Source organism: Aethalodelphis obliquidens, unplaced genomic scaffold (assembly GCF_003676395.1).
Source record: "Aethalodelphis obliquidens isolate GAN/ISIS:26980383/991018 unplaced genomic scaffold, ASM367639v1 scaffold5, whole genome shotgun sequence".
NCBI lineage: Eukaryota > Metazoa > Chordata > Mammalia > Artiodactyla > Delphinidae > Aethalodelphis > Aethalodelphis obliquidens.
Window position 1 is genome coordinate 26947146 of NW_020837949.1, and position 24344 is coordinate 26971489.

The 24344-nt window shown below is 38.7% G+C and overlaps 1 protein-coding gene across 2 annotated transcripts in view; it reads left to right on the forward strand.

Moving 5' to 3' along the window:
- The window catches only part of WASL (WASP like actin nucleation promoting factor), a 71091-nt gene extending 55971 nt beyond the window's left edge, over positions 1–15120 (forward strand). Inside the window, exons 10-12 of one of the 2 annotated variants that reach the window (XM_027102059.1) lie at positions 5802–5910; positions 8456–8544; positions 14927–15120. In XM_027102059.1, coding sequence (XP_026957860.1) covers positions 5802–5910; positions 8456–8517 — 171 coding nt within the window. In that variant the 3' untranslated portion in view covers positions 8518–8544; positions 14927–15120. Of the gene's footprint in view, positions 1–5801; positions 5911–8455; positions 11074–14926 lie in introns of those variants that run through there. The other variant, XM_027102058.1, reaches the window with a different exon arrangement.
- The last annotated feature ends 9224 nt before the right edge of the window (positions 15121–24344 follow it).

The following is a 24344-nucleotide window of genomic DNA, read 5'->3' on the forward strand; positions in this document are numbered from 1 at the left end:
CAGCCCCCTGAGCAGTCAAATCTGTGTATAACTTTTGACTCCCCAGAACTTAATTACTAATGGCCTACTGTTGACTGGAAGCCTTACCAATAGCATAAACAGTTAATTTAACACATATTTTGTATATGTATTATATACTGTATTCTTACAACAAAGTAAGCTAGAGAAGGGAAATGTTATTAAAATCATACGGAAGAGAAAATACATTTACAGTACTGAACTGTATTTATCGATGCTGTAAGTTTACATCATCTGTTTACAAGATGAATAATCTATCTGTTAGTACCTACATCAATTTGGTCAATATTGTCTTATTAATATAATGCAAACACTGTAGATGTTATTTATAATACTAACAGTAGACATCAAAAATGAAAAGAATGTGAGAAATTTATATTTATTACATGTATAATAATTCATGCAGCGTTAATGGAGAGGCAGCCATGATTGCTTTATGGCAGCCTAGCATATTCGATATGGTTGCTTCACAGTAGCCAGCCTATATACTAGTGAATGAATCGTTATAAAATTTTTATGGCATATGTTAGTACAGTCATATTCATAATACTGTATTGGGAACATTGTTATATGTTTTTTCAAAAACCACTTGCCTGTGAAGGTAGGCAGATACGCAGTTTCTCCAGTTACGAGAGAGGGGGGCATACTGTATGGTAATGTAGTTCTCCAAAAGCAAAGTTGTAAAACAGTAAGAAAACTAACACAGTATTAATTTTATATTAAATATCCCTCACCTTACGCCTATGTAAGGAGCGGCTATCCACTTCAACTCTTACACACAGTGTTCTACATGATGAATACTTAGGTGATGATGATGACACAAAAATATTTCATACAGTTCTTGCCATATAGTTATTAGATTTTAACACAGAGACACACATACACAACAGATAATTTATTAACTGTACAGCATGATGATTACTATTCATTAAGTGGAAGTAGGTCATCATAAAGGGCTTCATCCTTGTTGTCGTCACGTTGAGCAGGCTGAAGAGCAGGAGGAGGAAAAGGAGGTGTTGGTCTTTCTTGCTGTCTCAGGAGTGGCCTCAATGGAAGATGTGGAGGGAGGGGTAAGGGTAGGCAGGAGAGGCAGGCACACTAATTTTATAGAACTATATCATACTGGGTTGGCCAAAGAGTTTGTTCGGTTTTTCCCGTAAGATGGCTCTAGTAGCGCTTAGGTTGTCTTTAACTTCATTTGAAACAGTTTTATTAGATTGTATTGTGACAGCTGTCATATCAGCGTGCATTAAAAAAAAAAAAACTTACCAAAAATCGGTGAATTTTTGTGTAGCCGTTTTAATATTGACAATGGAAGAAAAACATTTTCAGCATATTATGCTTTATTATTTCAAGAAAGGTAAAAACACAGCCAAAACGTTAAAAAAGACTTGTACAGCGTATGGAGAAGGGGCTGTGACTGATCGAACGTGTCAAAAGTGGTTTGCGAAGTTTCGTGCCGGAGATTTCACGCTGGCTGATGCTCCACGGTCAGGGAGACCAATTGAAGTTGATAGCGATCAAGCCAAGACATTAATTGGGAACAATCAGTGTTACACCACGCGGGAGATAGCCGACATTCCCAAAATATCCAAATCAAGCGCTGAAAATCATTCGCACCAGCTTGATTTATGTTCATCGCTTTGATGTTTGGGTTCAACATAAGTTAAGTGAAAAAAAACCTTCTTGACCATATTTCCACATGCAATTCTCTACTGAAACATAACGAAAACATTCCGTTTTTCAAACAAATTGTGATTGGCAATGAAAAGTGGATACTGTACAATAATGTGGAACGGAGGAGATTGTGGGGCAAGCGAAATGGACGACCACCAACCACACCAAAGGCCGGTCTTCATCCAGAGAAGGTGATGTTGTGTATATGGTGGGATTGGAAGGAAGTCCTCTATTATGAGCTCCTTCCGGAAAGCCAAACAGTTAATTCCAGCAAGTACTGCTCCCAATTAGACCAACTGAAATCAGCCCTTGATGAAAACATCTGGAATTAAGTCAACAGAAAACGCATCATCTTCCATCAGGATAATGCAAGACTGCATGTTTCTTTGATGACCAGGCAAAAACTGTTACAGCTTGGCTGGGAAGTTCTGATTCATCCTGCATATTCACCAGACATTGCACCTTCGGATTTCCATTTATTTCGGTCTTCACAGAATTATTTTAATGAAAAAAATTTCAATTCCCTGGAAGACTGTAAAAGGCACCTGGGACAGTTCTTTGCTCGAAAAGATAAAAAGTTTTTAGAAGGGCTTCCCTGGTGGCTCAGTGGTTGAGAGTCCGCCTGCCGATGCAGGGGACACAGGTTCGTGTCCCAGTCCGGGAAGCTCCCACATGCCGCGGAGCGGCTGGGCCCGTGAGCCATGGCTGCTGAGCCTGCGCGTCTGGAGCCTGTGCTCCACAATGGGAGAGGCCACAGCGGTGAGAGGCCCGCGTACTGCCAAAAAAAAAAAAAAAAGTTTTTAGAAGATGGAATTATGATGTTGCCTGAAAAGTGGCAGAAGATAGTGGAACAAAAGGGTGACTACATTGTTCACTAAAGTGCTTGGTGAAAATGAAAAATGTGTCTTTTATTTTGCTTCCTTTTTACAAAGGAACTTTTTGGCCAACCCAATAATTCCTTGTTTTAGTTTTAGTACCCATATCATAGAAGGGTCCATGTTGTAAAGGAAGTCAAATGCAGTCTTGAATAATCTGAGAACCCTTCTTTCTTCCAGATTGTCTCATGTCCATTTGTTTTCCTGGCACTGCTTCTTCTACATTTTCTTCATCATCATCTGGCACTGGTTTGGAAACACTCATCTTCATCAAGTCATCTTCTGTTAATTTTTCTGGTGTGGTATCTGTTAGCTCTTTTATTTCTCCAAGATCCATATCTTGAAACTCTTCACCACCACTGCCACCACCCCCCGCCACCTTTTTTGCCATATCAATGATCTCTTTCATGATTTCCTTGCTTGGCTCTGTTGTAAATCCTATGAAGTCATATAGAACATCTGGACACAGTTTCTCCAGCAGGAATTTATTGTTTTGGGCTTGATGGCTTTCACCACATTTTCTGTAAGAACAATGGCATCTTCAATGACGTAATCCTTCCAGACTTTCATGATGTTCTCTCTCCCGGAGTTCTCTTCTATAGTTGACAGTTCGTCTCATAGAGTACCATGTGTAATGAGCCTTAAAGGTCTTTATGACCCCCTGATCTAGAGGCTGAATTAGAGATGTTGTGTTGGGGGCAAGTAGACCACTGTGGTGTTGAAGTCATGGGGTTCTGGGTGGCCTGGGCACTCTCCAATATCAAAAGAACTTTATAAGGTGGTCCCTTACTGGCAAGGGACCTCCTAACTTCAGGGACAAAGCATTGATGAAACCAATTCAGAAAAAGTGTTCTCCTTGTCCAGGCCTTTTTGTCATCTAACCAAAAAGACTGGCAGCTGGTGTTTATCTTTTCCCTTCAACAAGAGTTAGCAAATTTATAGATAAGAGCAGTCCTGATCGTAAACCTGACTGCATTTGCACAGAACAGCAGAGTTAACTTAACCCTCCTCAGTCGTGGTACTTGCTTCTCTTCCTTACTTACAAGTGTCCTTTGTGGCATTTTTCTTCCAGGGCACTTCTAGGACATTTTCGTCTACATTTAAAACCTATTCAGGCAGATATCCTTTCTCCTCTATTATTTTCTTAATGGCATCTGGGAACTCCTCTGCTGCCTCTTGGTCGGCAGAAGCTGCTTTTCCTTTAAAGCCAAACCTCTTTCTAAAATTATCAAACCGTCCTTTGCTGGCATTAAATTTTCCAGCTTTAGATCCTTCACCTTCCTTTTCATTTAAGTTGTCATGTAATGACTTCACTTTTTCTCAAATCATTAGAGTCTATAGGTATGCCTTTCTTATAGCAATCCTGCATCCACATGGAAGCTGCATTTCAATATGAGATATAAAGTTATTTCACAAAAAGTGCAAGGTTTTTGCACCTGATGATGTAGCTGCAGCGATGGTTTCATGAATTTCTTGTCTTTTTTTTATTATGGTCCTTAATGCCGGATTCATTTGTCTTTAAACAGTGGGCAGCTGCAGCTGCAGACCTCAGTCTACAATACATATCACACAATTCAGCTTTTTCTTGTAATGTCATGACTTTTCTCCGCTTCTTGGGAGCACTTCTAGCATTACTAGTGGTGCTTAGTATGGGTCCCGTGGTTTTGGTCAAGGTTTGCAGTATTGCACTAAATACAATGAAAAATACACGAGAACTGCGAGAGATCACTTTTTACTGTGATATGCAATTTATTGGAGGGACAAACTGCTCACACTAATAACGTCACAGGGAGTTTTAAGCGTATACTTACAACACTTGAGCATACTGAAATAGCAATAGCAGGTGGGTACAAAATTATTACAGTAGTACAATGTGCACTACAGTTAATCTTATGCAGTTATGATTTAAAACTGCATCTTTATGTTTGTTTACATTTCTCTCAACAGGGAATGGTGCCGTGTACAGTCTGTGTATAAGCTTTAATAAATTCTATCTTTTTATAATAGATTTGTGTATATTTTATGGTAGTAAATGATAAAATAGATGTGTATATATGTTTTATGCAATCATGACATATCTAACTTTTTCTTAATTTTTTCCATACTTCTAGGCAGTGTGATTCATCTGTAAGTTTTTTCAAATGTAGCAAATCCTTAAAAAGTTTTCCAATATATTTGTTGAAAATAATCTACATATAAGTGGACCCATGCAGTTCAAACTCGTGTTGTTCAAGGGTCAACTATGTGTGTGTTTGTGTGTGTGTGTGTGTGTGTGTATGTAATTATTTAGTATAGCTGTGCTATTTCATTTTTAATTATACCAGTATCATCCCAGGGACAAAGTTAACAAAATGACTGTTTTGTATAAATGACTGCTCATTTTAGTCAGAGTGCACATACAGCAATAGTTTCTAAATTATATTTTTTTTTCCTAAATCTCTACAAACTTCCTGTAGTCTCGTTTTTAATGAGTGTTGGAATCAGGGATTATTTTATATAGAAATTAGATTTTAATGAGACCCTTTGATATTGATTTTTTTCCCCCAAATGTAGTTTATATTAGGTAAAGTACTTTAGTTAGGGATAGTCAGTTGCCTTGTGAGGCACATTTTGAAAGCTACGCATCTGATCTCCTCCTCCTACATGATATGAGAAGGAAAGTTCATTTTGAATTCTAGTATATATATTATATATTGTACATATTTACATTATAACTTTATATTAAGTATAATATTTAAAGTTATAAAGCCTATTAGTAAAGCTGAGTTTTTCTAGGAAACCATAAGTCTCTTTAATTGCTCTTAGATATCCTAAAATGTTCTTCTCTGATAACTTTAGGCATCTACATACTACCTTAGTTTTGTAAAATGATGTCCTTTGATAATCGTTGTAAAGTTTCTCATCAGCCAAGGCTTTGTGTACTAGAATGAACAGTAACCCAGCTGTAAGGGCAAGTATTATTTAGGAAAAAGTTTGACTGTTGTATTAAATTTGGAAGTGTATTAATGGCTTATACGTTAAGGAGGGGAAATGTATCTTGGAGAATTATTTTAAGGCAGCAGTTTTTTTTCTTCTTAATTTTGTTAATCCTATTCTAGGCTTGATTGTTTGCTTTTTTTGTTTTGTTTTGTTTTAAAATAATAAAGTGATTCTAAGAGAGAAAGATTTTCTGGAGACAGAGATTTGTTGCTAAGGATGTGTTACTAAATTTTGCTGATTTTCCTTTCCAAGGTATCTGACGGCCCAGAGTCTACACCACCGACACCTGCACCCACTTCAGGAATTGTAGGTGCATTAATGGAAGTGATGCAGAAAAGGAGCAAAGCCATTCATTCTTCAGGTATATTTGCATGTGTATATATATATCTAATAAATTTGAATATTTGAAGTTCTGCTTCTGTTTTTATTCTGTGACACAGTCTTTGCTAGATTTTCCCCTGCTATTGAATAACTTATTGATGTAGGTTCTAGGATATATTTTAAGTTGTTGCAACTGTGACTAGTCTATTTGAAGCTTAATGGATGTCAAGACACCACTGTCATAATCATAAATTGGAAGAACAACTTTAGCAAAATGACAATTTTGTTTCCTGAACCAGAAATACTAATAGAATGCCTGGCAAACAACTTGTAAACAAGGCTGGAGAGTTCTGAATCTCATTCCTGTGACATTCTTGTGACATAAGAAATTTAGGTTTCCCTGATTTGCAAGAGTTGGGGCTGAGAAATGAGATAATTTATACTGTTTCTAGGGTTTAGTAAAGAATCCTAAAGTTTTTTGTTTCCTCTTTTTTTTTTCCTAAAAGGTTTATTTGAATAAACTAGTACTCATTTGAGGTTATTAAACATATACACACCACCACGTAAATGAATATCACTTTTAAAAGAGAGAAAGAATATGGGTTTTGCTGATGTGATGGTTGAGGTTTACTGGAGAGCATGATGTACTAGAAGCAGATCTTTGTTCTTATTAAATCTATTACTTACTCTCTGTGGTGGACCTCAATTCTCCAGTTTGTTACATGTAGAGAATTCATAAATCAGATGATTGATATGAACAGTAAGTAAACTAATATGCAGCTAACCAGCAGATTGCCTAGCACATAGTAGGTGTTCAGTAAATGTTATTTTCCTTCTCTTTCTTTCTCCTTAAGGATGTGGGTATCTAAGATCTTTTAGCAACATTTGTTTTTCTTAAATAGGCATTTTTATTTCCATACCGTGTTACAAAGATAGGATAGGTTAATTCAGTCCACAAATATTTATTGTGGAATAATAATAAAATAACAAAACAACAAAAATTCCTGCCTTCATGGACCATGCATTCTAGTGAGAAAGAGAGAGACAATAAATAAAACAAATTAGAAAATATGTATATTAAATGGTGATATGTACTAAGGACAGAAATTAAGCAGAAAAGGGAGATATAAGGACTAACAGGCCGTGAGAGGGAAGTTCATTTTGAAATAGGATAATGAGGCCTACCTAAGATGTCATGTGAGAAAAGACCAGACGGAGTTCAGGGAGTAAACCATGTAGAAAACAGGAAAGTGTGTACAGCCAGTACAAAGTTCCTGAGGTTGAGGAACAGTGCCAGTCAAGGTCAGTAGGGCTGGAATAAGAGAGCAGGAGAAAGAAGAAGGAATGTAGTTTGAGAGGTGGCAGCGGGTCAGGAGTAAGGCTTTGGAAGCCATGAATGTGATGGGAAGCCACTGGAAGGTTCTTAGCAGAGGAGTGGCAGTGATCCAAGCTAGAGATGATGCAGGTTTGAATCAGGTTGGGAGCACCTGAGAAGTGGTTGGATACCAGTTATACTTTGAATATGGAGGTCATTGGGTTTGCTGATGGATTGGAAGTGAGGTTTGGAAAAAAAGGAGTGATGGATAACTCTGAGGTTTTTGAACTGAGCAGCTGAAAGAGTGAAATTTTCTTTAACAGAGTGGGAAAGATTTAGGAGTAGCAAGTTGGAAAGGAAGGATTAGGAATTTGATTCTGTACAAATTAAATTTGAGATACTTATTAAAAAATTAAAAGTAGATATTGAGTAGACATTTGGTTATGAGTCTGGAATTCAGGGGAGAGATGTGAACGGTTAATATAAATTTGCATGTCATTAAGATATACATGGTATTTAAAGTTATGGAACTGGATGAGATCATCAAAGTGGGTATAAATGGAGAAGAGAAAGTTTAATGAGTTTGGAGCACTGGAGAGTGTGGTATCTTAGAAGTCAGGTGAAGAAGTGTTTGAAGGAGGATGGAGTGATCATCTGGGTCAGGTGGGTGTGATGGGTCAGGAAAATGAGAACAGAGAATTGAGCTTTAGCTTTAGCGACGGTAGGTCCTTGGTGACCTGGAAAGAGCGGTGTCAGTGGGTTCAAGGGAGAATAGGGGGTAGAAGAGGAGATTAGGTACTGGGACTGCCTACTCCGTTTCCTTTATGGCTTAGTGCTGATGCGGTTCCCACCTGTCACTGAATTATAATTAAAATTGGTAGCCAAACAATGTGCTGGTTATATTTTTTACAACTTTTCTTTAAAGACAGTCATTGAAGGGGCCTTTGTTGGGTTTGCGATATGTGAGCCTAAAATTCAGAGAGATCAACTCAAATGTGATTTTACATATAAAGAAACGCAGGTTGAAACTGGTTACATAGATACTTAGGGACTAGAACCCAAGTCTTCTTAGTCATGTTCTAATCTTCAGCTTACTATCCAATACTCTTTAGATGTATTTTACTGATTCATTTTAAACCATTTTAGTAACTAGATTCCTCCAGGTTTGTGTTTTAGAAACTGAATAATTAGAGAAGTCCCCTAAGAATTATGAAATGTCATTTGATTTATACATATGTTTTAATTGTTTGTATTAATGATTCTCTTCTAGATGAAGATGAGGATGAAGATGATGAAGAAGATTTTGAGGATGATGATGAATGGGAAGACTGATCTATATATTATATATATATTTTTAAGGTGAAATACTAAACACTACTTTCTGTCTATGGATTCTGTAAAATTATCATGTAAATGTTCTACCAATTTGCTGTATATTTTTGTTGCCTTTTTTGCTTTTTTTTATTAATCTGTGCAATACCTCATTTAATCTGTAAGGGTTTGTCATAATCCTCTGCAAAGCTACTCCCTGTTACTGTGTGCACGTTTACACCAGGATGCTCACTTAATTTGTGAATATTTCTCATTCCATCAACAAGGGAGTTTAAATATTATATGTGAGACTGACAAAAACCTTAATGTAATTTAGTTATAATGCCAGAAGGAAAACACTATTTTCATACCCTACTTTTTCTGTACCTAAATTTTCTTATTAAAATCTAGTATAGCACTACATTCTTTTTTAAGTGATGCAAACTTTAGTTTATTTAGCCCCTTCATTTCGAACACATGCCACATGAATGTTGAAGCTGATACATTGCACAGTTCTCTAGACATCACTACACTGATGCAGTTTCTCAAATTTTAGCAATATGCTCTATGTAAAATCACTACAGAGATGCTAGTTGGGAAAATGGTAACACACCTCTTACAGCAATATTGCCTGTTACTGTGCAGATGTGGTATTTGGAGGCTGGAATCATAAGGAGCCCTTGCATACCTATGCTTGACTGAGGTTATTTTTGTGCTATAGCAAATGTGGCAGGCTCTGTTAGGCAAAAATTTTAAAAATATTTTTGGTACTATTCTGAAACAAAAGTTGTTGAGGTTTGGGGATCTTAGAGATAATTTCATTCTACATGAACTGAAGGAGGCTATACATTGTGGTTACTTCAATATTTGGTTAAATATACTGTAAAAATCAGAACATCATAAAAGTGGTGTGGAATTAAGTATTTTTATTTTGCAGTCTGTATAGATTGAGGTATTCAGAAATACCAGACATAAAAATCTTACCTATTTGGCAAAGGTATACACTGTAATGATGAAACTATTATGCTGTTTTTTTAAAGTTTGATAATTTCTCAAGATTTTTGTCAAATGTCAGGTGAAGGGTTACATTTTTCTTAAAAGATTGGTGGTCCCAATGTCAAATTTCTTGAAATACAAAACTGAATGACAGGTTTAAAAAAAAAAAACAAATAAAACTTTACAACCTGCACATTTGTTATGTATGCTAAATGATACGCTGCCTCTCTACAATACACTAGTCTGCCTAAAGGTGGTGGTTTCATATTTATAGCATTAATTATCATACCTACCTACTTTAAATTTTAGGTAGAAAAATTATCTGATTTACATACAGACACCCGTTTTTCTCACATTGAGTCAGAATGTAGTTGCAAATGTATTTCATTACTATAGTCACAATATCCAACTAAAAATTAAGCTGTCTATAATTGTACCGACCAAAATCTGGTGTTGGCATGATCTTGACAGGCTGGACCTGCAAGATGTGGCTTGAATTTTAACCAGTTATCACATAATCTCTAGTGATCATGCGTCTAGTTATCATGAGAAATAATTTAAAAGGTTTTGTTGCTGAAAGCAGTAAGTGGTGCAGTAAAACAGTTAAGTTATTCAAAGAATGTTACCTACCTTGCAGGAATAATTTAAGAACGTGGGAAAGATTCTAGACTTTTTGTTTCTTGCAAAAACAGTGCCCTCTGCTGCTGGAAACCTTTTTCTGCTTACTCTCATTTTTATTGTGGCTTGAGCTCTGTGGGTCTGGTGTGGATGAGGCTGGACAACTACTAACCAGTAAAATTAGAAATTTGTGCAAATGGTAAATAGAACATTGTAATTATTTTAAGTAATAATAAACGTGTTCCTTTCTTTTATTTTAGACATTATACAGAATTTTTAAAATATCTTAGAAATATCTTTAAAGTAATGCCAACTAAGATCTCTGTTAACTTTGGGGCAAGGAATTCAGGGTTTCCCCGCTGACTTTGTTATGATAAAGATTTATCAGGAGCTGCTCTGAGCAGAGGATATCAATTCTTTGAATTGGAAACGCAATTTGAAATACGTCAGGTGGGTATAAAATTTGCCAGTGATAATCGAGTTTATTCTTTCTTCTTAAAGGAAAAGTAAAAGATTTTGTTGTTGTTGTTTGTTGTTGCACAAAGTCTGAGGCGCTATTGGTTTAAACACAGCAGCTGTGGAGCTCCGTCCAGCCACGAAGACTAAATCCGCTTTAGACGTAAAGGTTGCATGTTTCAGTCCCCCACTGCCTTGCGTTGTGGACAGCACTACACCTGTGCACAGCCTGAGGGCCTCCCACGTGTGCTCCAGCTAAATGATTGTCTGACAGCCTTCGCCTTTAACAAACTAGCATGAGGCTTTTTATATCTGAATGCTGCGTGATAGTTTCAGTTAGCCACATGCTGTATGTATGAGATTCATAAAGACTCTCAATCATTCACTTCCATTTATCAACTGAAATTTTGTTTAGTATGTGAAATATTTTTTTGAAATGTATAGTGAATAGGATGTTGCACTGGTGGCAATTCATCATGGAGCATAATAAAATTAATTTGACCCAAATAGTATAAAATAGTGTGTTTCTTATTTGTTTATTGTCAAGAGATTAAAATGGGTAAAAAAATCTTAAACTGTATAGTAACGGGTTCATAGCAGTGAACAATAGGGTTGAAAGTTTTAGCTGACTGCATGCCCTGAGAGTTGGAGCGTGCCGTTAAATAAACATGGTGAGCAAAAGAATGTTACACCCTGTTCTGGGAAACGTGACGGCTGCTCAGCTGTTCCCCTGGGAGCCACTGCTGTGGTACACAGAGCATTCACATTGCAAGGTCAAACCAGAACTCTCGCACACCGAAAATGTTGCAGTTTCCTAAATCAGAGTAATAGTGGAGTTTACTGGTAGTTGCAGTAGAAACCAAATGTAAAGTTCATGTGGGACTTAAATAGCTTTTAATAAATGGTATCAAACATGGTGCTTCCTTTTAAATAGGAAATTCAGTTTTTGATAAATAAAATTTTCTGTTCTCCTGTCCCTGGCACAAGTGGGTGTCTAAAGATTAAACTGAGTTACGGAATCCAGCGTGTAGGATGCTACAAAAATGCCTTCTAAGAGTGTTAGTCAAATTTAAACATTTCCATAATGATATGTCCTATTACAAATTTTGTTTCTTAAAAATTTTTTTAAAGAGGGAAGTGCCTCAGAATTGCTCTTGTCGCATTATATTAATCTAATCAGTGAAGAAATTCCTGAAACAACTTACTCTGCTTTAGAAAGGGAGTTCTTAAAGGACAACTATAGAGATAAGGCCTGTTTATTGTACAATAGAAAATTATTTATGGAAAAGTTGAGACATTTTATTTTGCACACCTATCTTACTGACATTTTCACATCATACCTCCAAAACACAGCATACTCTTTGTAATCACTTGTTCTTTTATTCATAGATTGTTTTTTTAACTTTGCTTTTAGTGAAGCCACTGGAAAAAGGTGTAATAACTTGGCTGTTATGAATATGATGGGGAACTTACTTTGCAGTTAATACGAAGACTGCCTTTACTTCCATATGTGATACATGGTATCCTCCCTTGCCATGAGGGAACCCATTGCAAATTTTGGCTTTAGAACAAAATCTAGATAAATCAACCATAGCTTAAAAAAACATTTTTTAATATATACCAATGGCCATACTAACTATTGATACACATATAGTATTACTTTTTACACAAGTCCCGTGTATATCTAAACTGGTCATGTGTACCACCATCACGACTGACAAGTCAAGATATGAATAACAATTATTTTGAGTAAAATGTAACAGTAGCTTATGGGTGGTTTCTGGCTTAGATGTTTGTGTGTTGGGGAATTTCTAGTAAATCGAAGTAGCCCCTTAATTTTTTAACAACCAAAAAAATTTAAGGATTTAAAAATTTTTTTTATTTAAGAAGAAGTACAGCTTTAGCAGTATCAAATTGCGTTGTGGAACTTGAAGTTCCAAGTGTCATGTTGGCATTTTCTACCTTAAATTGGTTGGCGTGTCCTGACCTAAATTCAGTTTTATCTTAGTTATTGCTAGATGTTTGAGGATTTTCATCAAGGCCTAAAGTCTAAGATTTTTGTTTTTGCAGTACGCGGGCCTCTCACTGTTGTGGCCTCTCCCGTTGCGGAGCACAGGCTCCAGACGCACAGGCTCAGCGGCCATGGCTCACAGGCCTAGTAGCTCCGCGGCATGTGGGATCCTCCTGGACCGGGGCACGAACCCGTGTCCCCTGCATCGGCAGGCAGACTCTCAACCACTGCGCCACCAGGGAAGCCCAAAAGTCTAAGAATTTTTAAGCATCAATATCACCTTATTTAAACAACTGTTTATTAAAATTAACTATGTGATGGGTATTGTAAAATATAACAGTTCAGTCAGCTTCCCTTCCTCCTGAAATCTAAAATATTTAACTTCACAATTGAAAGACAGTTGGAGACAATCGAGTTATATCAAGCCTATTCTCCTTTCCTGGGTGAGAGGGTATCCAGGGTAGTTGAGGGCCTTGCCTGAAGCCCATTAGAAAGCTAGGTACTAGAAGCCAGATCTGGCTACTAGGTCAGTTGCTCTTTTCCATTTATTACCATAATACTGTTTTATCCTTGTTTTCTCTATTTTCCTTAAGTTGTGGATAAATTGCAGATTTACTTTGTTTCTGAAAGATTTATGGCTACAAATGTCACCCATGTCAGCTGGGTGTTGATAGAAGCCTCCAGCACATCCTGTTGTCATCTGCCCCGGAAAGCTGGCTGGCTTGAGGAGCCAGCCTCTGACTCTAAGGCATGTGGTAGTATTCTGGCTCAGTGATGGCGGCCACCCTACATTGTCAAGGCATTCAGTCGTCACAGGACACTCCTGTCATTTAGTACTGGGTCGAAATGAAATTGAGCTTTTTATTCTACCTCCAAATTATTTTCATTCGTTTCTTATAGATGTAAAATGGGCATTGCCTTTATATAAACATACGTATTTTGTAAAACCTTAGTCAACGGCCTCACAGAAAATTACTTTGAGGATGTATTAATCTTTCTGTATAATTTCCAATCAACAGCTGTACTGTCAATTTAAAGACCAGGAGTTCTTCCAAGGAGTACAAGGACAAACTGAACACTTTAAATCCAATTTCCTGGTTTTCTTATTAGTGAGACAGGGGAGATTCTAATTTGGTTGCATGTACTTCACCCTTATTGTAAAAGAGGCAGGAAAATAAAACATTTAGTATTTGTGGTGTTGAAAGAAACAAGTGAAAGGAAAAGACATTATGTGCAGTTAACTGTAGGGAAACAAATCATCAAAGCTGTTCATAATATCTCAATTCTGTAGTTGTCTGTAAGACAATTCTGGTTCTTAAATCAGTTTCTGGGCCTAAAAAGAAGCAACCTTTCCTTTTTCTTCTCTTTCTTTCTTTCTTTTTTTTTTTTAACTAGAGTGGGACTCCAAGGAGGCAGAGAACAGAAGGGATTTGTGTCTGCTGCCAGATTTTTGTTTTCAGAATGGGATTGGGAAAACACTCGGCAAGTAAAATTAAGTATATTCACATCTCCGTTCTGAAGGATGATAACTCGTTAGGGAGAAGCTGATGAAATATTCAGCATATCTGGGTTTTGCTTATTGCACAAGGATGTGAACGTAGTAAGGCCAACATCTTAGTTGTATATTCAGCTAAAGCTCAATCCATACTAGCCCATTCAAATGGAAATTAAAAAATTGTTTTTTCTTTTTAAGACTCCTGTGAACTTTGCTGTGGATATTTGCTGAAGGTTGTGATGTAGTTAACATTAATAGTTAAGTGATTATGAGAGTCAAGACTTCCCTGGCGGTCCAGTGGTTAAGGCTTCGCCTTCCAAGGCAGGGGGGTGCAGGTTCTATCCCTGGTCGGGGAGCGAAGATCCCACATGCCTCATGGCCAGAAAAACAAAAACATAAAACCAGAAGCAGTATTGTAACAAATTCAATAAGGACTTTAAAAATGGTCCATATCAGAAAAATCTTTAAAAAAAATAAAACCAACTTAAAAAAATTATTATTAGAGTCTAACTTAATAAACGTAGTTCTAGAATTGCAACCACTTTCCAAGCCACCTGTAAATGGATTCTCTTCTGTAAGTGGTCTTGCCTTGTTCATGCATGAATGCCTCTGGCCCCTATGGAACATGTTTATAAGGACCTGTTGCCTCAAGATGTTTAGAAAGTTCAAGTAGATTCTGAGCCCGATGAATGCTTTAGATCTGTACCAGTGCCCCACGGTTTTACAGCCAACATGTCTGGGACAGCCTGATGAGGTTTATGCCAGTTAGACCACGAGCAAAGAGAAATTCTACACACAACCTGAGCCCTTTCAGCATCCTTTTTACTTTCCATTTTCATCACTTTGTTTTCCAGAACGCAGAACAACAGAAAAACTGGTTTGACGGGGAACACTACAGTCAGCTCTCTGTTCCCGCAGGTGTCGCATCCTCTAAAGACAAAGGGCCAACTCTATTCCCTGTACTACTCCATTTTATTTTATTTTATTTTACTTTACTTTTATTATTTTATTTATTTACTTTTATTTTAAATTTTTTGCCTCAACGTGCAGCTTGTGGGATTTTAGTTCCCCAACCAGCAATTGAACCCAGGCCCTTGGCAAGAGAGACCACAGAGTCCTAACCACTGGACTGCCACTTTATATAAGGGTCTCGAGCAGCCTTGGATTTTGGTATCCATGGGGTTCATCCTCTGTGTGTACTGAGGGACCGCTTTATATTTTTCTTATATGTTTCTTCATTTCCCAGCTAGCTAAATCTGAAACCAATCATCATTACGTTGGCTATTCCAATAGCCTGCGTGGGAGAAGATGGATAAGGGGAAACATTATGCATTCGAGTTCAGTTGTAATTCTGTAAAGCTTACTCCTCAAGTGGGATTTGGTGGTTGTTGGAAAAGATAGGATACTTGTAGGAAAAAAATGTGGTGGTATTCTTTCCACTGCATGGCTGGTTAACACTTAGATGTAGCACTGTTTTCATATCTTGGTCTCAGTTCATGATATGTGGTAAATTATAATTGCAGTAATGACCCTGCATATGAACTGTCCGACATTATAATAAAACTTTGGAGTATGAAAACCATACTCCATGAAAACCATTGCTGTGTCTTTATGTTGATAAGATTTTCCACAAAACTGAGGATGGGGATGGGCGTTGTAAAAACTGTTAACATTTTTGGAGAATCTTGCCCCCAAAGCCTTCAAATACACAAGTTTCTTAAATATTAATAGGAACCGGTGAATCAAGCAAGAAGAAACAGAAACATAAGGAAATGTTCTCCTAGATCATGTTCCCAAGTTGTCACAAATTCCCAGACATCGTATTTTCAGAGCTACTAGGTGAATGCACTTGAACGCAAGTGTTACCCTAATGCCCTATCCTAAACCAAACTATTTTAAATGATTTTTGTTACTGTAAGTTGGAAGTAGGCTTCAGAATAAAACACATCTCTCATTCCATGTATTAATATATCTACATCAGGGTAATAGAGGAAATTCATGTGACCACGTAATTCTAAGACCCATTGAGAAATCAGGCTCCCCTCTCAACCCCGCCTGCCAGCTCCCTAGCAGGTTTTTGTAGTTTACTCAGTTACCTTCACACAATCAGGAATAGAAGGTGTGCTCATGACCGATCATGAAAGAATGGCAAAAAGGCACACGGTGAAGAAGAAAGAAGGGCTGGAAAAAACGACACTAGATGTTGGAGAAACACTTGTGTGGGTTCCTCTAGCAGATCACTGGGGAGACACTTGACGTTATTCAAGAAATTTTCTTTGTGTTAGGGTGTATGAACAGGAACATTTATGTATTTTGATGTATAGAAAATATATTTATGGAACTATCCTGGCCTGTGGAAATTACTAACTTGACCAGGTATAAGTAGGAGGAATTAGTGCACAGTTTCTCAGCTGACTCCATTTAGATTGAGAAATAGCATTTTAGCCATAGGTCATGATTCTTAGGGAGTTCACAGGACCGCACTCAGCATCTAATGAGAAAATGTGGGGAAGACAGAAAAAGATAGGGAAAAGGCTTCTATCGGTAAGCGTTACCCACAAGATTGGCAATGAGCTTAGTGATGAAAACTTAGGCTAGTTTAAAGATTTGGTGACTCCAGACTGTTTTATGTAGGAGTGTTAACATCAAATTGCCATAAGATTTATCTCTAAATATGGCAAGAGTTTGAATCACTGATGTAATATAGGAAATACATCTCAAGCTTTGTCAACGCTATGTCAGCATCTCTCCATGGCTGTTTGTTCTCTTATAATTGGGAAAAATGACCAACTGTTAGACATGGACAAATCTCGATACCCTACACACTATTCAGTGAAATGCAGGCCCAGGCAACATTTAGACTGTCATCTATTTCTTCTGGAATAACTGGCCTGAATAAATGTGCGCCTTGACGACGGTATTAATTGACTCGAGATCTGTTCTGACAAGTCTGAAGGAACAAAAATAATGCCATGTAAAGTTCAAAATATAGAAAACTTTCCCCCAAGTTGTTTGGTTTCCATACCTGAATTCCCAATGGCATTTTTTTCACAGCATCTCCCCCAGAGATAGAAATTACTACACAATGTTGACTAGGGAACTGGAAGCAGCAACAGGTTTCAGAAAATTATGGGGGCTGCTTCCCGGTCTTCAGTTACTGCTTCTCTTGAAAGCATTGTCCCCTTAAATCATCCTCCAGCTTTACTCTTTCTCTGACTATTAAAGCAATAACCTCCATTCTGCTTACCTCTCCTAGAAATTATCCAATACAATGTTTTTCGTTGTTGTTTTATGGTTCCTGTCATCCCCTCCTACATCTCTCCCCGATGACAGAAGTTAACGGTAATTATCTGGTAACCAAGAGAGCTAGGGGGATTTGGTTTCGCACGTGTGGGTTCTTGAGACTTGTGAGTTGATACTGGGATTTGGGGAGCACAGTGGAAATTCAATGGATTTCTTGTATAAGTAATGTCAAGAACACCTTCAAATAGGGACTCCCCTGGCAGTCCAGTGGTTAAGACTCCATGCTTCCGCTGCAGGGGACGCGGAACTAGGATCCTGCAGGTTGCATGGCGCAGCCAAAAAGGAAAAAAAAAAAAAAGAACGAACACCTCCAGGTATTGGTTCTGCTTTGTACAGGGAGTACATTCCCTGCCCATACAAGTGTTTTTCTGATAAACACTGTCCCCAGAGGGCACGGTCAACACCTGCGCACTTAGTGTGCAATTCCCAGTGTAGACTGCTCTAACTTCCACAGGGAGGCATCCCCTGGCCCTGTCTCCTTTCTGCAGGGGATGCTGTAATGTGAGCAATCAGCTAGTTCAGACCAAGCCACTTTTTGATGATAATGATGATGCCATTTAAAGGGGCTTCCGGAAGCCCCTTGGCTGTGCTTATTCCACTCCCGGACCTTTCCTAACTGAGATGTTTTTCCTTTGAGAAAAGTCATGTTTAAAAGGACCCATCATAATACTAACCACTATTTATTGGACCACTTATTAAGTGTTGGGCATTACATGAGATGTTTTACATGAGGAGGTTATTATCCCAATTTTTCAGCCAAGGCAAATGAAACAAACAATTTGCACCAAGTTAAATAGTAAATGGCAGAGCTGAGCATCAGACTTAGGTCTGTGTTAATACAAAGGATGTACCCTCGACCACTATAGTTCCCGGCCTCTCAGGTGCATCAAGACACCAGCAATGATCTGGATAAAAAATATGACTCCAATATCTTTACTTCAAATGTAGGAGGCTTGGGATTGTTCTGCTTTTGCACATGTAAAGACCCAAAGGGAAATGCTGTCATTCTGTTTTCCAAAAGAAAAAAAGCAGGAAGGAAAATATGTTAAAATCATGCAGCCAAACCAACAGCCACTCAAGCAAAAGCCAAGGCCAGTTTTGAGATTGGTACAGCCTCAGATGGTCGGAGTATTCGGTAAATAGAATCTTTCATAATTGTTGTGTTTGCTCATCCCCAATCCCCATTCTCCTTCCATCGCCATTAAAATTTTTTTTCCATTTAAATATTAGATTAGGCAACTGGCATGTTTGAGGAATCCCAAATGCTTAATAAATGATTACACAAGAATTTATTTGGAATTACCTCAGAATCTTCTCTCTGAATTTCAAGTAATCTCTGTCAGTGTGTCTCTTTCCTTGAGCATTTTTCATTGATTTCATATTTTTCATCACCCCAATGATGACTTTTAACTTGTGAATATCATGTGTAGAGAAGAAGCTGGATTCGTTTTGCCTTTTTTTTTTTTTTTTTTTTTTTGCTTCTGTTAAAAATAATTTGCATTTCTTTAAAAACAAACTTATTAATGACAGCTTCTGGGGTAAAAGCATAGTTACCATCCCAACAAGTTCTGACAGATCAAGATTCTTGTTAACCTTCTTATGAGTGTCGCGGAGAAGAATCACCAAAACTTCCTGGCAGCGTTTAGAGAAAGATAAATGAACACGTTGGTGAGTATGATCTTGTTCTTTCTGACTGTGATATTTTCAGCTTTCTGCTGGTCTCCTGCATAGTCTGCAACTATGAGGCAACAGCTGAGGGCAAATTTCAAATTGTGACTTGAGACTGACTTTAGATCATTTGTTTTTGTGTTTATGTAATGATGATTACTCAGATGGATCAGCTGAGATTTCATTCAGGAAGACAGAGAATTTAGCTGTGGGTACGAGTGACAACAGTATTTCGATCAGAGGAGATGGCTAGACTTCAAATACATGCTTCATTTTTAAAACTTCTAAATCTATAACCCCACAAAAGTCGTGTTGCTAAGAACCTGCTGAACTTGTCATAAAGACTAGATGGCTAATTACACAAAGTTCCAATATGGAACAAGTGATTAGTCATCTGAAAATTAGTGCAAAATAGCCAATGTACGAATAGATAGTATATCAGAGTAAAGACTTCTGCTTCGGCGTGCAAATTTGTGTAATGAATTCAAGGGTTAGGGGTTTAAGGATGATACTCATTTGACCTCAGGATGTAGAGAACAGGACTTCCATCCGCCAGTTGTCAGTCCTCGGCTTACCCGAACACTCTCCCGACTGTAGCTTGCGCAGCCGCTCGTGACTACATCCTGACCATGGCCCCAGATCACACGGGAGAAGGGGTGGAGTGAGGCTTTGAGAGAGGAGGGCCAGCAAGAGTGGATGCAGGTATTCTTAGAGCTCTGGCCCTGCAATGCACACAGGGGGAGTGCCTACCACTGGCTGCTCCCTAGTGATGCACTCCTTGGAGCCCCTCAGCCTCCACATGTAGGTCCTGCCCTGTCACAGACCCTGGGACCAATCTCGCCTCTAAGCTTGGTTTCTCGACCATGATCGTTTTTGGTCCCGCATCACCCTTTGGCCACCCTGGGAGGGATGGCGAGAAGATACTGTCATTGGTCTCTTCATTGTTGCTGAGCAGCTAATCATCTCCATCTATTCAGATATATGCATTGAGGGCTTGCTGATAAAGTCCCAGATCTCCACGATATAGAATCCAGTAGGATAGTAGGAAGATTAAGACATCTACACAGGTAGTATATAACGCAAGGTAAAATGTATTGCGAGATAGTAGGATACAGACTATAACAGGAGCAGTGTTGGAGGAAAAAGATGAGTTCAGCCTTAAATACGTTGTGTCTGAGGTACCTGTTCTTTTGAACGTATGGGTTTAGAATCACGAGGGTGGTATTTGTGCTGGAAGTAAGGATTTGGGCATCACGTGGTACGAGTGGAATTTAAAGATAGGAGTTTGGTTGAGGTCACCCAGGGAGAGTGTGGAAGAGAATAGAGTCTCCTTTGAAAGGCGCCCTGTTCCCCATCTCCTTGGTTCAATTAGCTACTCATCCTTCAAGGTCTCTTGAAGAATGAGTAGGCGCTCCCCCGAGGTAAGGAGTGGGAGGGGAATTCCAGGCAGGTAGGATGGTATGTGAAAGGTGTGTGTCAAGAGGCAGCATCACTGCTTCAGTGAACTGCACGATGCTAGGATGGCTTAAGCACAGGGCACATGAGGACAGATGAGGTCGAAAGATCAGCAGGGCCATGTTTGCCAGGCCAAGGGATTTGAAGTTTATTCTGCAGAATATGGGTTACCACGGAAGAATTTCAAGCAGGTGACTGATGTCAATAGAATTGCATCTTGGAAAAATCTCACTCTAGCATGTGGAGGAGCCATGTGGGGTGAGGGAGAATGGAGACAGAGAAACCAGTTAGGAAGCAACTGGTTAGGAACCAGTTAGGAAGAAGCCAGTTCAGAAGCAACAGTCCGGATAACAGATTGTGAGTGACCCACCAAAGGTTTTTGTGGTGACCAATGAGAGGATATGCCATTTTCAAGGGGAGAAATTCTATTCACAGCCATAACCTTAGGGAGGCTCCTGTTAAATAAAAGCATCTTTTGATCTGCACCACTCTGACCAGTTTGGATATGCAAAGGTAAACTGGAGCTGCCCTTCACCAGGGGTTGGAGAGAGTTGAATTTGCTGTGCAAAACAAAATGAAGAGAATCTGGAATTCCCAGGAGTGACTTAGGAGGATACTAATGAGGGTGAATCATGAGAGAAGAGGAAAGTGTAATAAACTAACAAGAAAATACAGACTATTATGTGCGATAAAATAGCCAGTGGGGGAAGAAAATCTCTGATGGGGAATTAGCCCCTCTGTTATTGTTATAACATCTCATGTTTGATACCAAGTCATTTGTGTTGCTGTAATGTCAACCTTACCTTTATTTCCCAAATTTTCATGTAATGTTGAACCTGTGGAAACCAAGAAAGAGGGCTGATTGCCACAGGTCCATTTCCATGTGGTTTGAAATAGGGCCATTAAACCATAGGTTTGCTAGATGCATGCTTGGTGCGTGGAGCCAGAGACAACGATGGGCAGATAAACCTCCGGCCCCCAGCCCCTTCATCCCAGAAATTCTCAGAAACCTTGCAGAAGACTTTGGACTGTCACAGAGGTGGACTGAGGTTTCCAGTTAACTTTATCTAGACTGTATATATACATGTATGTGCACATATATGTCCTTTCTATTTGACATGAGGAAAGTATGTATATAATATATAAATGTATTTACAGAGAAACATATATAACATTTTTTTCTCACATAAAGTAAAGATGATAATGTATGTATATATTTGTGTATGTGAAAATATAATATAATGTAATATAATGTAATGACATACCAGGAAGATGTGCCTTTTTAATTTTGAGATTTGTGGACCGGCTGACTCTGCAAGAGAGCAGCACACCCATTATTTGAAGCATCGCCCTACATTCTTCATTGCAGTGGTAGAGTCGCCCCACTCTACCCCTACAGTCTAGTTTCCATCTCCACGGCTCCCATGGACTTGCTCCCACCAAGATCACCGGCTCAAGTAAACCCTGTCAAGCTGCAGAACTCACTGAGGCATCTTATGCTGCCGACTGGCCCTTCCTTAGCGCAACTCTCTGCTTTGCCACCTGACTCTCGTCTGGTTTCTCTCTGGACATACTCAGCCTCTGCCCTTCTCCACGGTCTCCCTGAGTGACCTCGTCCAAATCCCCATCTTCAAATGCTACTCATATACAACCCCCAAATCCTCACTTCCAGCCCGAATCCCACCCCATGATTCTAGACCCCTACTTTCAAATGGACAGGCACCTCAGACACGATACTATTCAAAACTGAGCTCACCTTCTTCCTCCAAGCCTGCTCCTGCTGTGTGCCATTGTCCCGTTTTGCGGCACCACTACCCACCCAGGTGGCCCAGCCAGGATCGGATCCACCTAGACTTCTCTCTTTTGTTGCCTCCTGCCCCCTACGTCTAACCAGTAACTAAATTCTGTGGAACGTGCGCTTTCTCAGTCTCTGCTCTGTTCTGACCTCTTCATACCTACACAGCGGTCAGTTCGTCTGCATTACTTTGTTTCTAGATCATTGCAATGGTCTCCTAACTGGTGTTCCTGTCGCCAGCCTGGGCCTCACTGAGCCCATCCTTCTCTCGGTTACACAAGCCATATTTTTGTAAAGCTGTATAAACATCATGTCACTCCTCCTCTTGAAATCCTCTGTGCTCTCCGTGACTCTCATAATGAATCCACATTCCTTAGCCCACACTGAGTTGTTCAGGACGGACTTTTGTGACTCTCAGCGCCTCCCAGGCTTTTTATTCAGACATAGAAAATTGAATGGACTTTTTGAAATGTGTCTTACCAACACATGCCTCTGTGGTTCAGATAGGCGTATAATTTGACTGAGAGGAAACTGGTAAACATGACAATTTAGTTGAAACCTAATTTCCAGTTTTGGTATACCACAATGATGATGTACTCGCAACTCTTGTCTAACTGGGAGATGGCTCCTTAGCTGTGATTTTTCAGTCAATCCTTTCTTCTAAGGGCTTTTTGGAAAAGTTACAAGTTAGAATAACTCAAAAAGATAAGTTGGAACAAACTAAATTCCAACATCAGCGGTCTAATCAGAATAAGCTGAATATTCAAGCTATTGAAATTGCTTAAATAAAATACGCTAGGCTACGTAATGGCATGTGTGTTATTTTCCCCTTTTTGTAGAAAAAAGTTATATGTGTGTTTAAGTATGCATTAAGAAGGATCTAAAAGGATATACACTAAAAGGTTATCAGTAGTTCTGTGTGGGTGAGACTTTGGGGATTCTTTATGTTTTTTACCTTATCTATATATTCTAGTTTTTCTTAATGATCACATACTATTTTTGTAAAAAGAAAAGACCATACTGAAACTACATACTAGTACTATTCTTAATCCACCAGAATTATCAATACCAGAAAAAAAAAACTAAAATATTAAACCTGCCAAATTCTTGTTTTTATAGAATTACATTAACCCTATGATTTTCTACCATTTTCTATAATACCCTGTTTTCTCAAACTTAAATATCTCTCTTCATTCATCACCCCTACCATCTGATTCCTTTTTTAGCCTGGCATCTTCTCTATTCTTTAAAAATCCAAAACAAGTGTCACCTTCCCTGAGAAGCTTCTCTTGACCCTTATCTGCTTTTGGTCAAGGGTCTGTGGTAAACTGTGGCTCACAAGTCAGATGCATCCAACATTTGTTTTTGTCCAGTCTGCAAACTAAGGAGAGTTTTAACATGTTTTAATGGCTGAAAAAAATCAAAGAAGAAAATTAACAACACATGAAAATTATACGGAATTTAAATTTTAGTGTCCATAAATAAAGTTGTATTAGAACACCAACACACTCATTCACTTACGTATTGTCTGTGGCTGTTTTCACCCTACAACGGCAGAGCTGAATAGCTGTGACAAACACCAAATGGCCCACAAAGTCTAAAATATTTAAATATTTTATATGCCATTTTAAATATCTCTGGCTCTTTACAGAAAAAGTATGCTAAGCCCAGCTTGAGGTAATTAAGCTGCCTCAGTGCTCATATAGGACCCTACACCAGCCTCTAGCTCAGTTCTTACTGCGTATTCTGGAAGGAATGAGGATCCTCACTGCTTGGCATTGGAGGACACTTTCTAATTCAACTTGGTCTCCCCAGCATCGAGGAGAGTGCCTCATCCACGGGAGGCACCTGATACACAGACGCACGATGCGTGAAAGAATGGTGTCAGCTCCCTCTCCTAGACTGTAAGTGACACGAGGACAGGCGTCTTATCTCCTTCATTCACTGTGTATCCTCAGTATCCAGAAGTATCTGGAACATGGCAGATGCTCAGAAAATAGTTGTGGAAGTTGGGTGCGTCCGTATTGGTACCATATTTCTGAGTTTTGTAA